This window comes from Aquarana catesbeiana, linkage group LG08 (genome assembly GCF_042186555.1).
Source record: "Aquarana catesbeiana isolate 2022-GZ linkage group LG08, ASM4218655v1, whole genome shotgun sequence".
In the NCBI taxonomy this organism is placed as follows: domain Eukaryota; kingdom Metazoa; phylum Chordata; class Amphibia; order Anura; family Ranidae; genus Aquarana; species Aquarana catesbeiana.
Window position 1 is genome coordinate 163,810,571 of NC_133331.1, and position 15,381 is coordinate 163,825,951.

At 42.3% G+C, this 15,381-nt stretch overlaps 1 protein-coding gene across 2 annotated transcripts in view; it reads left to right on the plus strand.

Annotated features, from left to right (window-relative positions):
- ZSWIM8 (zinc finger SWIM-type containing 8) overlaps positions 1 to 15,381 on the plus strand; it is a 112,330-nt gene that overhangs the window by 55,824 nt on the left and 41,125 nt on the right. For both annotated transcript variants that reach the window (XM_073596661.1, XM_073596663.1), the window contains exons 13-14: positions 2,600 to 2,783; positions 13,505 to 13,603. In XM_073596661.1, the coding sequence (XP_073452762.1) occupies positions 2,600 to 2,783; positions 13,505 to 13,603 (283 nt within the window). The remainder of the gene's footprint in view (positions 1 to 2,599; positions 2,784 to 13,504; positions 13,604 to 15,381) is intronic.

Here is a 15,381-nt window from a genome sequence, read left to right on the forward strand (position 1 = left end):
AGGATCCACCCACATGCCTGGTGCAGCACCCGGCTCAGCCTTTTCTGGGTCTCAATCGCCAGCCGCTGTCATTGTCCAGGCCATGATGATGTCACTCCCGGACATGTGCAAGAGTTCAGCATTGTCAAATTTGTGCAGTGAGCTGCGCTTGCGCAGCTTACTGTACAGGGGCAGACAAGCAGGTAAGTAGCTTTAAAGGGGTTATAAACCCTCATGTTTTTTCACCTTAATGCATCCTATGCATTAAGATGAAAAACCACCTGGCAGTCACCGCAACCCCCCCCCCCCCCAGTTTTACTTACCTGAGCCCCTTCAGCTCCCTCTCTCCACGGGGTCCCGGCTCTTGATTGGATAGATTGATAGCAGCGCAGCCATTGGCTCCCACTGCTGTTAATCAGATCCAATGACGTGGGCGATGGGGGGACGGGGCCGAGTCCGGCATTGGTGTCTGTGGACGCAAATGCTGGACTCAGGAGTACGCCCACAAGGTAACCCCCTTAGGAGAGCGTTTCTCCTTAGGGGTTATCTGATGCAGGGAGGAGCCGCCGGAGGACCCCAGAAGAGGATGTTTGGGGCCACTCTGCGCAAAACGAGCTGCACAGTGGAGGTACGTATGACATGTTTGTTATTTTCAAAAAAAAAAAAAAAAAAAGATCCTTTACAATCACTTTAATGTCTTTTCTGCATTAAAAATCTTGCCTGTGTGCCAATTTTCATTCCTAGCCTAAAGTTCCACTTTAAGGTAAAAAACTCCCCACTAACTATCCTGACAGCGATCCTGCACTGTCCTGGCTGCAAGTCTTCTCTATTAATTTCCTGGTCTCACAGGAGACTCCGGCAGTAGCGAGAGCCATAGGCTACTGTTGCTGTCAGTCATATCCTGTAAGGAGAGAGTAGAAGGCTTGGCTCAGAAATGCTGTGTTTGACTATGGATGTACACAGCCCGATTCGGGAGCACGCCAACACTGGTGCCCTTGTAGCTAATGACTCGATATGGGGGCACCGGCGGGAAGAATTGGCGGAGAGCGCCAGCGGGGGATTCCAGAAGCGGAGGTAAGGGACTGCTTTGTGCAATGCCATTTCACAAAGCAGGAAGTAGTGTGTCTCTTTTTATTTTAATATGAAAAAAGAGGCTTTAATATCATCTTAATCTTTCCAGCTGTATTCATGGTTTTTAGTGTGAAATTTCCATGTGTAAAGTTTTTGTAAATAACATGAAAGAAACCCATAAAATAGGAAAAATCTTAACCAAAGGCACAAGGCCTTATGGCTTTTCCTATCTACCTGCCTCTAACCGTCATCCCACAGTAACAATGGCTACCATCCCGGGCCTAGTCTTACAGACATCCTCTCATTCCTACATTGTCTAGACAAGGCTAAAAGTAGGAGAAAGAACTCCAAACACAACATGAGATAATCAACAGTTCACTTATAACTTATGTGGAAATGGTTTCTGGTGACTCCATCTTGTTACACGTTAGTAATTTAACTCCATGCTGTATCTCATCTAAAAGATGAGGAAAGTAAAATGTTTTGGGCAGCTTTTGGATTTAAACAAAACCAGTGTAAAATATAGTGCAACTAGAGATGGTTGGCTTTATGTGATTGGTCTGTGTTCTTGCATTCTCTTTTATGATATTTTGAGATATCATACGGTCACACATTAATACTGCATTTAGACTGACTCAGAGAACACAAACTAATGAGTGGCTCTCATTTTATCCTAGCATTCATCTTGTACAGCTGGCAGCTCTTAGCAAGTTTGCATTAATTCATTTTTTTTCCCTGATTTCAGCTATTTCCGAGTGCCATTTTAGGAATCTCAACAGTTTAACCAATTTAGATTCCTGCCTGCAGATGTATTTAAAAAAAGAACTCTGCATCTATATTAAATGAGGCATCTGACTAAGATGTACATGTTTTCAATCCACAATCTCAAGTAAGAATGTACATCGAGGAAGCACATTGATTAAATCTGATCTAAACTGAGTCATCATTGATTGGAAGGGACGTTTGGGTATTCGATTGTTTGTGAATTGGATCATTTTGATTAAATCGCACATCGATCGGATAAAAAAGTTGAAGCATGTGTGGCCACCCTAAAGCCTCATTCATATGGGCTAATGGGACCCGTACATCAATTCAAAGGGCCATGTATATACGCCTGGAAGTGACCGGTATTCTGTGCAGCCAGCCTGTAAAAATAAATGACAAGCTGAGAGATGCAGCAGTTGTACAGATCTTTCCTGCTCAGTTAAGTGTGTACATTTGTACAGGGATGGGGTGCACAGACATGTTTTTAGATTAGAGGGCTAGCAAGCTGCCAAAATTATGTTGCAATAGACCGTAAAAAACAAAATTTCGGTGCCCTCTAAGATGAATGTTGAAGATGTCTATAGTGACAGAGGTGTATGAGGGCTTTTACTGCTTGCTTAGACAATGTAACTACATTAGTGTGAATAGTCTAGGGACAGGTTCACTTACCACCGAAAAATGTTAAACAAAATAATTACATGTTTAACTAGAAACTTTTTTTTTTTTTTTTAATTATTATGATGGATGTTGTGTTTGCATTTAGAATTGTGTTTTGGCTCTCTAGGTGAAGTTGGCATACCAGGAGTCTGAGGTTGTATCACTATTGAAGAAGATTCCTTTGGACTGCAATGAAATGAACACTATTCGTGAGCGAGCTAAAGAGTTACGGGATGGCACTTTGTGTGATTATCGGCCTGTTCTCCCTCTTATGTTGGCCAGTTTCATTTTTGATGTCCTTTGTACTCCAGGTAAGACTGCTATTAGAAATTGTAGTTGTGTGGTTTTAGACATGGCTGCTTTATTACTGAATACATTCAAGTGATTGTGAAGCTTTAATTTTTATTCATTAAAATAACAAACATGTTATACTTACCTGCTCTGTGCAATGGTTTTGCACTGAGTGTCCAGGATCCTCCTCTTAGGTCCCACGCTGGCGCTCCTGGCTCCTCCCTCCTGTTGGGTGCTCCCTCAGCAAGCAGCTTGCTATGGGGCACCTGAGCCGCAGCTCTGTGTGTCCATTCACACACGGAGCCGCGGTTTGGCCCCACCCCCCTCCGTCTCCTGATTAACTCCCGCTGCTGCCAATAGCCAATCGGGAGTGCAAGGCTCTCGTGGACATTGCTGGATCGAGAGGGGGCTCAGGTAAGTATTATGGGGGCTGCTGTACACAGAAGTTTTTTTTACCTTCATGCATGGAATGCATGAAGGTAAAAAACCTTGTTCCTTTACAACCACTTTAAGTTTAATATCTTGCACCATACATATTCATTCTTAAAAGTAGTTAAAGTCCAACTCTACCTGAGCGTTTACGTTTTGGGCTGAGTAGGATAGCTTTACTTTTGTCAGATTTTTACTAGTTTTTTTTTCCAGAAAATCCAGTTTGGTTTAGGTTTTCCATTTTAAGAATATCGGCATAATTATTATATTTTTTTTAATAATGTTATATTGCTGTGTTCTCACTAGGAAGATTTCCTGTTTCTTCTGTTGGTAACTCGCCTTGTGTCTGGGAAATGAGCAAGGGCAAACCTTATCAGGAGCACAGCAATAAAAACATGACAGATTCAAACCAGCCTTTCTCCATCTTTTTACCCCAGATGAACGCTTGCAATGATTTCCAGATCTTCGGGGAACCCCTGCCAAAACCAATTCATTGTTGGTAAGCGGGAAAAATGCCCCCAACATTGGTGGTTATTGAGAAGAATGTGTCCCCCCCCCCCCCCCTCCCTTACTGTGATGGTTAGAATTACACCCCTCCAGACAGCCAGAAGGTTCATTAGTGTCATGCTGCTGGCTCTGCCAAATGGAATAAGACTCAGATGGGAAGTCGATTAGCTACAACCCCTACCAACCTCTGGAGGAACCCCCAGGTTGAAAAGGGCTGTTCTAACCCTTCCCTTGTTATCCAAAACGAAAGTAAAATATTTGGGTCATCATTGGGGTTTAAATATACATTTAGCTCTAGTGCTCAAAGTGATTCAACGTTCTTCGGTTTCTAAAATGTTACATTACAGGCATTCTGGCTAATAGAAGTGTTTAATGATAAAATTCTTGCATTCGCCACAAGAGGGCAAGAAAGACCTGCTTTACCATCTTTGACTAACTCTGGTTATTTTACAATTTATTTTTATTCCTATTGTGTTTTTTTTAAATTGTGTGCCTTTTTAAAACACAAAATGTTTACCAGTACTACCTGTCCTGTACTAGTTAGTGTTTTCCATCCTGCTAGACATCTGGGCCATCCCTCTTTTAAAGGCTAACTCCCCATTTTGGACCATATTTTGTGTTCCACCCATATTTAGGGAAAAACATGATTTCAGGGGCTGTCCCTCCTTCCTTGCAGTAGACAGACTTGTAGTTCTCAGTGGAACAAAAGTGCAGCGATTGCCCATGGAACCCAACATGTGGGATTTTATTGTAACGTGGGTGTATGGGAGGGATAGCGTTAGGACACAGCACAGAGAGACAGTTCAGAGTAGCAATGGGCACAACATGGATTAACAGTTCACAGGTAGCTATGGGCACAGCACAGGGAGATGATCCTCAGGGTGGTAAGACACAGCAAGGGTTAACAGTTCACGGAGCTAGAATACAGCATGGCAAAAGGGATACAGTACCCGAGGCAGCAATGAGGCACAGCAATGGGAAATGATCCTCAGGGTGGGAATATGGCACAGCAAAAGGGGAAACGTTCCATAGGACAACAGTAAGGCACGGCATGGGTAAATGATCCTCTGGGCGATAGTATAGCATAGCAAAGGTTAAGTGTCCATGGAGATTAAATATGGCACAGCAAAAGGGACACAGTCCACAGGGTTATAATAAGGCACGACAAGGGGAAAATGATCCTCTGGGTGGTAGTTTGGCACAGCAAGGGTTAAGCATCCATGGGAAGGAGATATGGTGCAGCAAAAAGGACGCGGTCAACAAGGTGACAGAAAGGCACAGGAAAGGGAAACCATCCTCTGAGTGGCAGTGTGGCACAGCAAGGCTTAAAGTGTTACTAAAGTAAAAAAAGTGAAAACGTAAAATAACAAACATCAGAGCGGCCCTGATTCTCCCTCCTCTTCTTGGGTGCCCAGCGGTGATCTTGGCTCCTCCTCTTCTTTAGAGGGACCACCCTAGCCAGCCGATGGCTATGGGAAGGGTGTGGTCCCCGCTGTCCCGAGCTGTGTGTCTACGGAGCCACGCTCCATAGACTTACAAAGCGGGACTTAGGCCCGCCCCCACTTCCTCTTCACTGCATCTGATTGACAGCAGCAAGAGCCAATGGCTCCTGCTGCTGCTCGAATGCAGTGTAAAGAGGAAAAGAGGGGAGAAGAGATCAGCAGCCGTACAGAGCGCTGATCTCTTCTCCCCTCTCTTACTTTTCATACAGGGAAGGGGGGGCACAGGGAAGCTGAAACCATTTTTTACCTTAATGCATTGTAGAAAACATTTTTAGGTTTAGTAACACTTTAAGCGTTCATGGGGAGGAAATATGGCGCAGCAAAAAGGACACAGTCCAGAAGGAGACAGTAAGGCATGGCAAGGGAAAATGATCCTATGGGGGAGGTAGCATAGCACAGCAAGGGTTAAACGTCTATGGAAAGGAAATATGACACAGCAAAAAAGGGAACATGAGGCAAAAATGAAGTTCTGGACAGCCGCCCTCCGGAATATAGCCTTTATTAGTAAAACATCCAACAGATACAAGCCACAGCAAAAAATGGGACAAACGAGCTGACGCGTCTCACACTTAACAGTGCTTAGTCATAGCTCAAAAAGAGAAACCGTTTACAAGGTCAACAATAGGCATGGCAAGGGGAAAGGATATTCCGAGTGGTAATATGGCACAACAAGGGGAGAGACAGGAAGCTACAGGGACTCACGCTGAGTAGGTTGGATGGCCCTTGGCAGCTGGTATGGTGGTCTTGGGTGATGGACAGCTGGTTCAGAAGGGTTTATACAGGAAGATCCCTGGGCAGGCGTCCGCTGGTTCCAGAGTGAGAGGGATAGGAAGTGTTGGACACCCTGGCCACGGATCAGAACCACAGGGTGCACAGGCAGAGAGTCGGCTGGGCTATGAGAAGGCCCAACCTCAATCTGGGCTCCTCACATGCACATGTATGATCCAGGGGGACTGGTAGAAGAATTCTGACAGTGTTTCCCCAGCCCAGGTAGATGTATTTGTTCTGGGGCACAATCTGATGCTTGGCATCAGATTGCCCTTGCAACATGCTCTGCCCCTTTTCTGTTCAGCCACATCAGGACCACGGCTGGGGGCAAGCTCTTTGTCTTCCAGGGGGGCACAGTGCGGGAAGAAGTGCAAGCTGTGCCTGCCAGACCCTGGTGCCTGGGGGAAGGAAGTCTGGGGCCAGTATGAGATAATCAGTACATCGGCCAGAGCAGGGAATCTGACAGCCTGGCACCTCGCACACAGGAGGTGTGGAGTAGAGGGAGTTGTGTGCAAGGGGCCAGTTGTTGACTGCATGGCTCCCCACACTCATGTGTTCTGGAGAGGTGGGGAGCAGAGGGGGAACACTGGGTGCTGTGACACTTGATATGAACATAAACCTGGAGGATCATGGTTGTGCTTTGCAGTCTTATTTGCAGAAACCACAAATAAATGCACTTTTTTGCTGCAAATATGAGTACATTTATTGTTTTCTAGAATAGGTGAACTTGACCTTTAGCCATCCTAGATGCTGTTTCAAAATTGCTTAGGAAGTGCTACTTTAGCGGTTATTTGACCCCTCGTCATTCTAAATTGAGACCTGGACTCCGTGTCTCTCAGTGACAGCTGTGGTCCAGAACTTAGGATACTCCTGCAGGGTGCTCAGGAAGAGAGGTACCCTAGAGAATCTTGGGGAAAGTGGTAGCACCACAAGAATCCCATAACAGAAATCTAGCAGCTCTACAGCCACCCAGGTCACAGTGATGAGCATCCATTGTTGATAAACTTACCATGGTACAAAAGTGATTACATTGCACTCCATTTTGTTCTGTTTTAGATCTAATGTGTGCCAAAATGTAATTGCCTAATTGTTCATTTTTATTCTTTCATTTTCATATTTTTACAGTTTAATTTATTGATTTGTAGAGCTGTACAGTCACTTATCTTGTACTTTGTTTCCAGCTGAGATCACACCCACACAGCTATTGGATCCGACTGTCAGTTTTGAAAACTGAGGTTCTGATATGTCTATCAGAGCTGCTATAGGCAGAAATTAAGCACAAAAGCAACATGTTCCAGCTCAATGCTTGTAAAAATGTAAACAAAACAAATACATGTCAGTCGACTGTAGCTCTCAGGAGCAGATTATTTATTTTTACATAGGACAAAATCAGCACTTTTATATCTATTAACCTAAAATGTTTGGTGAACCCGTGGCCAGGCTTTGGTCATTTAAGTATTTATATATTCTATAGTCCATGCCAGTGTGGAAGGGTGACAACACAGAAGCACAGTTGGGAGATATTGACAGAGCGTTGTCACTCTGTAACAGGAAGTGCTTGAGTAAGGGCCTTTAGACAGGTTTCATTATTTTAATGAAAACCGCAGATTTTTAAAAGGACTTTTGGAATGATATTAAAGTGGTATTAAACCCACAAGCAAACATTTATTTTTATTGCTGCTTAGGAATTCCTAGATGTGTAGCTGCATTCATTTTTTTAGGCAAGTCTGTTTTTCAAAAGAACAAGCTCTTCAGCAGAATGCATCAGTTACAGAGATGAGTAGACAATTTATTACTAGCAGGGGTGCATACAATGATCAGCTTTAATTTATGTAAAACCCAAAAGAAAAAAAAAAGTTTGCTGTAGCTGCTTGTATTAGCTGGAGTTTGGCTTTAACCACTTTTAAGACCAGGCCCTCTGACATTTGTTGTATTTTTTGCTAGAAAATGTACTTAGAACCCCCAAACATGAGATATAGCAAAGACCCTAGAGCATAAAAATGGCGGTCGTTGCAATATTTTATGTCACATTATATTTGCACAGCGGTCTTTCAAACACAATTTTTTGGGAAAAAATACACTTGAATGAATTAACCACTTCAGCCCCGGAAAGTTTTGCCCCCTTCCTGACCAGAGCACTTTTTACAATCTGACACTGCGTCGCTTTAACTGGTAATTGCGCGGTCATGCAATGCTGTACCCAAACAAAATTTACATCCTTTTTTCCCCACAAATAGAGTTCTCTTTTGGTGCTTTTTGATCACCTCTGTGGTTTTTATTTTTTGCGCTATACACAAAAAAAGAGTGACAATTTTCAAAACAAAAAAACAATATTTTTTACTTTTTGCTATAATAAATATCCCAAAAAATATTTTTAGAAAACAGATTTCTTTATCAGTTTAGACCAATATATATTCTTCTACAAGTTTTTGGTAAAAAAAACATCACAGTAAGTGTATATTGATTGGTTTGCGCAAAAGGTATAGCGTCTACAAACTATGGGAAAGATTTATGGCATTTTTATATATATTTTTTTACACTAGTACTGACGGTGATCTGTGATTTTTAGCGGTATTGCAATGCACAGATCGGACACTTTTGACACATTTTTGGGACCATTGGCATTTATACAGCAATCAGTGCTATAAAAATGCTCTGATTTACTATGTAAATAACACTGACAGGGAAGGTGTTAACACTAGGGAGCGGTCAAGGGGTTAAATGTGTGTTCCCTCAGTGTGTTCTAACTGTATGGGGATAGGACTGAGTAGGAGAGGAGACATTTCGCTGTTCCTACTTACTAGGAACAAACAACGTGTCTCCTCTCCTTTGACAGCACAGGGATTTGTGTGTTTACACACACAATTCCCCATGCTGATGCTCGTGCATGCGATTGCGTGTGGCCGTTGGCGATTGTGGCCGCCGGCCACGCGCATCGGGTGCCCTGCCTTGCAGCAGCCACGTGCCCCTCCGGCGGCTCTTAAAGGAACCCCGCACCCATACGGGGTTTTGTGCAGGGAAGCCATTCTGCCCCCATAAAAAGACGCGTGCTTGTTAAAAAAAAAAAATGTAAAGTTAGCCCAATTTTTTTTCTATAATGTGAAAGATGATGTTACGCTGAGTAAATAGATACCCAACATGTCACGCTTATGGAATGGTGACAAACTACAGTACCTAAAAATCTCCACAGGAGATGCTTTAATTTTTTTTTTTAGAGATTACCGAGTTACAGAGGAGTTCTTGCACTAGCATTATTGCTCTTGCTCTAACAATCGCGGCGATACCTCACATCTGGTTTGAACACCGTTCACATATGCGGGCATGACTTGCGTATGCATTCGCTTCTGCATGCGAGCTCGTAGGGACGGGGTGCTTTAAAAATGTTTTTTTTTTCTTTTTTTATTCCTTCCTTTCTATTTTTTTCTTTTTACACTGTCCCTTAATTTTTCCTGAGCACTTTTGTTCCTTTTACAAGGAATGTAAACATTGACAGGTCCTCCTCATTGAGAGATCTGGGGTCAAAAAGACCCCAGATCTTTTACCTTTTAAAAGAAAAGAACAAAGTAATATCGTATATTTACAGTTAGGCGGTCGGCAAGTGGTTAAATCTACTAGTACATCTGACATCCTTTTTCCCCCAGACTGATAATGTTGCTGTCCCCCCTGTGCTCATTCATCCAGAGTTGAGGCACTCTAATACAGGAGGTGTGTTACTGGCCAGATCACTGGGTGATTGGTAAACTTCAAATATTACATTTTGGTTATGGATTTAATACCACTTTAACGTGCTAAATCATATATTCGATTTTGATGATTGAGGTTACATCTATTTTAACAACCAGTAAAGTAACCTTTAAAACAAGTCTGCACTGACCTCTGTAGCTGCAGGCACTATGAAGCAATCCATTATCAACATTCACAGCAGAAAGCACTGAAATAACGCAAGTTCTTCTCAAATATGAAACTTTCGCTGTTGCCTGGCCACTTGGTTCACTTTTAAACTGTCGCTTGACTTTCCTTTTTTTTTTTTTTTTTACATTTTTGCACTTGAAATATATTTTCTTTATTATTTATTTCATATATTTATTTGTTCTACAATCCTCCCCCCTGAAGAAAAAAAAAATCAATTTCTGTACTATAATATCAAAATGAATACAGAATGACTAGGTCCACAGCTGAAATGTGAAAATGGCTGTGGGCTGTTAGTGGTTAAAGTGCTATGAATCCAGGCTGGTATAATAAGATACGCCATCTCTCGGTCCTGATGAAGTGGATGCTGTCACTACATCCTGAGAAATGTTTAAATAATTTTGTTATGTTTAGCATGGATGCAACTCGAACAGTTATTGGATTGTTCATCACTGAATGATTTGGTCACTAGTCAGTCAAATCTCTGACTAATGTACCTCTACGGAGGAAAATTAAATGATCAGCTCTGCTATCACTAAGTAATCGAATCAGCAATGGGGATGATCAATCATTCTCGCACACTGCGATTTTTCACATGGCAGTGCAGTATAAGATGAACCTTCAGGCCTAGAGTCATCGGGCTTGTGTAATGAAAAGCAGCAGTCAAAGTCCTGCTAGGGCAGATTGTGGGTTTACTGTCTGATCGCTTTTTAGTGGCATTTTCTTATAAGGATGCTGAGCAAAAACCAAATACAATCAACATGACGAGCAGTATATAAGATGTGATGGGCTTATTAAAGTGACATTATACAATATCCTTATTCACCAAATAATCTACACACCCTACTTAATGATCCTTTAATCTCTAAACGGTTTCTTACTTTGTTTTTCTGCCCTCTGTGAGGTTCTGCACCTCTTCTTTCCCCCCTCACTTGCCCTTGTTTGGCACACTACAAATCCCATGGTTCAAAGTCTGTAGTCCACCTCAGGAGCTAGAAAAAGAGGGTGACTACATTCCTACATACAATGGGACCATGGACAACGAACAGGGAGTTGGATCACAGCAAAAAAAAATGGAGATCTGGAGGAGGCTGAGAGCAATATAAGTGAGTTAAAAGTGTTACTAAACCCAGGACCCTGCATTCACTATATCTGGTCTTACACACTACACAGAACATGGAAAAGCAATTATTTTTATAAATCTAAACTGCTAAATACTTTTTTCTCATCAGCAGTATATAGCAGTCTTCTATTGGTGTCCGGCCAAGCACTGGTTAAAGCTTGCAGGAGGAGTTTTCATTCTCCTCTGACTGTCCTATGAGGCTGCATGACTCCTAACCCTCTGCCTGGACAGTGCCGATTGGCCCTGTGCTGATCACATGCACCCTCCCCAAAAAAATAAAATAAAATAAACTCTATAGCAATACACACCAAACGGAGCATTTGTAGAGTGCCCACAAGGCTCTGTACTATCAGGAGATGGTTTGGAGACTCTGGAAGAAGGGGAGGATCAGAGAAGACAGCCTTTTTACACAATGCGCAGGATTAACCCCTTAGGTTCCACAGTGAGTATAACAAGCATGCTTTACTGCATACAGAGTGATTTTACTGTTGTGGGTTTAGAATACTTTAAGGATACATAATTGAATAGATTCTTTTTCTCATTTTAAACCAGTCATGGCTCTCTCGCTGACTGTTTTAAACTGATGAATGGTGAAAGTTCCACTGAAAATTGGGTCATTAGACGAGATAAATTCACACGCATGAAGGTAAAAAAGCTTCCTGTTTGGTTCGCATATATGCGGTGTGGAAAACACAGGGAATGCTGAGTGTTTCCTGCACTGCACTGAAATCGCACTCTGTTCATGCAAACTGCCACCGGTGTCAATGTTAAATCAATAGCACCCCAAAACAGATTTCAAAACACAGGGCGATTGCAAGAACCGGGTGGGTGTTCACAGCCATGTGATCTGATTCCTGTGTGGCAAAAAAAAGGATTCCTGCACCTTTTTTGTGTAGTGCGGTGGGAATTTAGCCCATACAACATGAATGTTGTATGGGCTATGGAATGCGATTCCTATGCGAATCACATGTGCAGTGCCGCACCGCTCCAGTTTGAACCCAGCCTCCAACACTACTTTAACCACTTAAGGGCCGCCCACCGCATATATACTGTGGCAGGGCAGCTCTATTGTGCGAAACAACATACCTGTACGTTGTTTCATGCAATAGATACTGTGGGCGCGTGCGTCCGTTGCATAGAGGAGAAGTCCATGAGCGTGTCCAGCCACCCGCGATCGCTTCACAGAAAGGCAGAACAGGGATCGCCCTTTGTAAACAAGGCAGATCGCTATTCTGACAGGGGAGAACATGGAGATCATCTGTTCCTAATAATCAGGAACAGCGATCTCTGTGTTCTTCCTGTCAGTACTTCCCCACACGGTTAAACACACTGAAGGAACACATTTAACCCTTTGATCGCCCCTGATGTTAACCCCTTACCTGCCAGTGTCATTTATACAGTGATCAGTGCATTTTTTAGCACTAATCACTGTATTGTTGTCACTGGTCCCCAAAAAGTGTCAGGGTCAGATTTGTCCGCCGCAAATGTTGCAGTCCCGCTAAAAATCGCTGATCGCTGCCATTACCAGTAAAACCAATAAAAAAAAACCTAAAGTCCATAAATCTATCCTGTAGTTTGTAGACTCTATACCTTTTGTGCAAACCAATCAATATAGGCTTATTGGGATTTTTTTTACCAAAAATATGTAGCAGAATACATATTGGCTTAAATTGATGAAGACATATTTTTTACATGTTCTTTTTTTTTTTGTTATTTTTTTTAGATCTGTATTATAGCAGAAAGTAAAAAAAAAATTATTATTTTTTTTTTTTACATTGTCGGCCGTCTTTTGTTTATAGCGCAAAAAATAAAAATCGCAGAGGTGATCAAATACCTCCAAAAGAAAGCTCTATTTGTGGGGGAAAAAAAGACATACATCTTATTTGGGTACAGCGTCGCACACCCGCGCAAATGTTAGTTAAAGTAACGCAGTGTTGTATCGCAAGAAATGGCCTGGTCATTAAGGGGGTAAAATTCTTCCTGGGCTGAAGTGGTTAATGCAGAACGCCAGGCAGGTGAAAGACACAATGTAATGCAGCTCTGTATTCAATGATAAATAATCAAATGTATTTTTAATTCAAGCAGTGTTTAGTCCCTGAATTTGACTTGGTATCAGCTTCTTACAGTGACCGGTGTATACTGGCGGGGGACAGTTGTGTGGCAGGGCAGTGTAAACTCTAGTAATTGACAAAATTCCAAATTTTTTACAGCAATTTTATATGTATTTCATCTTTGTTTTTAAGCTGTTTCCTTGGATTTAAGCTTTCAGTTCTTTTTCAGATCTGGTATATTACACAGGTTTTGATTTGGACCCTTCTAGAATGTCTGTAGTATGCTGTATATAGATAATAAAAAGAGAACTGTATGCTGCCTTTATATATGCATCCCTTTATGTTGCTGTCAACATCAGGGAAGTATAATTTTTATTATTCTAGAGTAAGAGCACATGGACCGACAGCTGTGTGATTACTGGCTATTAGCTAATTTGCTTTCTTTTTTGCAGTGGTATCCCCAACAGGTTCCCGTCCTCCAAGTCGTAACCGTAACAACGAGATGCCTGGGGATGAAGAGCTGGGGTTCGAGGCAGCTGTTGCCGCACTAGGTGCGTGTATCATGAATACATATCAGCCATTCTCATTTTGTTTAACTCTTCATTTAATTAGGTGATAATTATTTAAAAGAAGACCAAGCATTAAAATTAGCTGTAGCTTATAAACCCTTAGGAATTGTTCACATGGGCAAGTGTTATGTTTTAAGGTTGTGTTAAAACCATCTATGTGACCACCTGGAAGTATAAGGTCAATTGATTGCTATGGTGCTCCACTCACATGTTAATATTTGGCACTTTTTTTTAACTTGGCTTGTACCAGTTTGTGTTTATGGGAAGGGGGGATATATTCTACCAGCATTTTATAATATTACCCAGTAATCCAATATTGTATAACATACCACCGGCACTGTAGAATGTAGAATCCCACAACTTCAAATCCGTGACTTTAAGTTACAGCTTCAGACCTACCCATAGCCTTGGCTGCATACAGTGCAGAAAACCCAGCTGTGATTACATGACAAGGCCTTTAAAAATAATATATATGTATACAGAATGCCCACATTTTGGGAATGTATAGTTGTTGGGGGGGGGGGGGGGGGGGGGATGATTCTTGGACCCCTGCAAAAATGTAGTGGTTGTGCCCCCACTCTTTTCATAAATGGTTACCCATTATAAACAAATGTTATTTTAGGCTAAAAAGCTGGTATATGGAAGCAGAAGCAAAGAAAAAGTAAAGCACTAGCGAATCACTTATGCTTCGTTTCCACTGAGCGGATCGGTTCGGGTCAGTACAGTTTGGAAGGCCTAGAATGGTCCGGCCTATTCAGGTGAGCATTTCCACTGCAAGTGGGACCACCAGGGGCCATACGTTTTATAAAAAAATGCCTAGCATGGCGTCACACGTCCGCCAATCAGTGAAGTGTATCATAGCTCCGCCCTAACCGAACCATACCATTTTCTATGGCCCCACATCTGAAGCAGGACCTAGAATGGTGCGGTTCAGTTGTATGGGCCGCTTCCATAATGGAAACACTCAAAATAGCGTACCGTACTAAACCAAACCGCTCAGTGGAAACGAGGCATTATATTATTCATTATTGTAGTTTGCTTCATTATTTTAAAATTGTTTGGTTTCTATGGACAGAAGCACCATAATTCTTTGTTTCTACTGCTTTAAGTGATCCTATATGTAATCTGCTTTCCAGGCTTTTAAATTGTTTGATTACATTAATTTTCTCGCCATGCTAAAACTAAGATACAGTTGGCTGCACATGAAGTGTGACATGCACAGTTGCATTATATTTGATTTATGTATTAAACATTCATATTGTCTTGACATCCATTCTGCAGTGTGTTAATGTCTAACATGGCTATTAAATTAGGATGATGCAGAACTTACTGACATAAATAGTTAAAGGATAAGTTCTTCTCTGGGAACATGTTACATTTTCCACCACTTTATAGGGTGGAACATGTAAACTGTTACCGCGCCTGCCACTCTCCCCCTGATTCACCCCCTCCCTGTGACAGCGGGCTGGTGACCTTCTCCCCACACCTGCTGTCACAATTTGAAAATGGCACAGCTGTGTGGGGCTCCGCCCAGACAGTCGCTTCATTCATTCAGAGTTCTGTGAATGAATGGCTACAAGGAGTAGTTCTCGATGAACTGCGAGGGTGCTGGTAAGCGCTCTCATAGTTCATTGAGCTTCCTGGACTGAAGTAACTGCTTTCTCATATCGAGGTACGAGCAGTCAGCTACACTGACAGTCTGCAGGAGCCTGGCATTGCACCCACGATCTGCTGACCACGGGTGTAAAGCTTTACAAGCA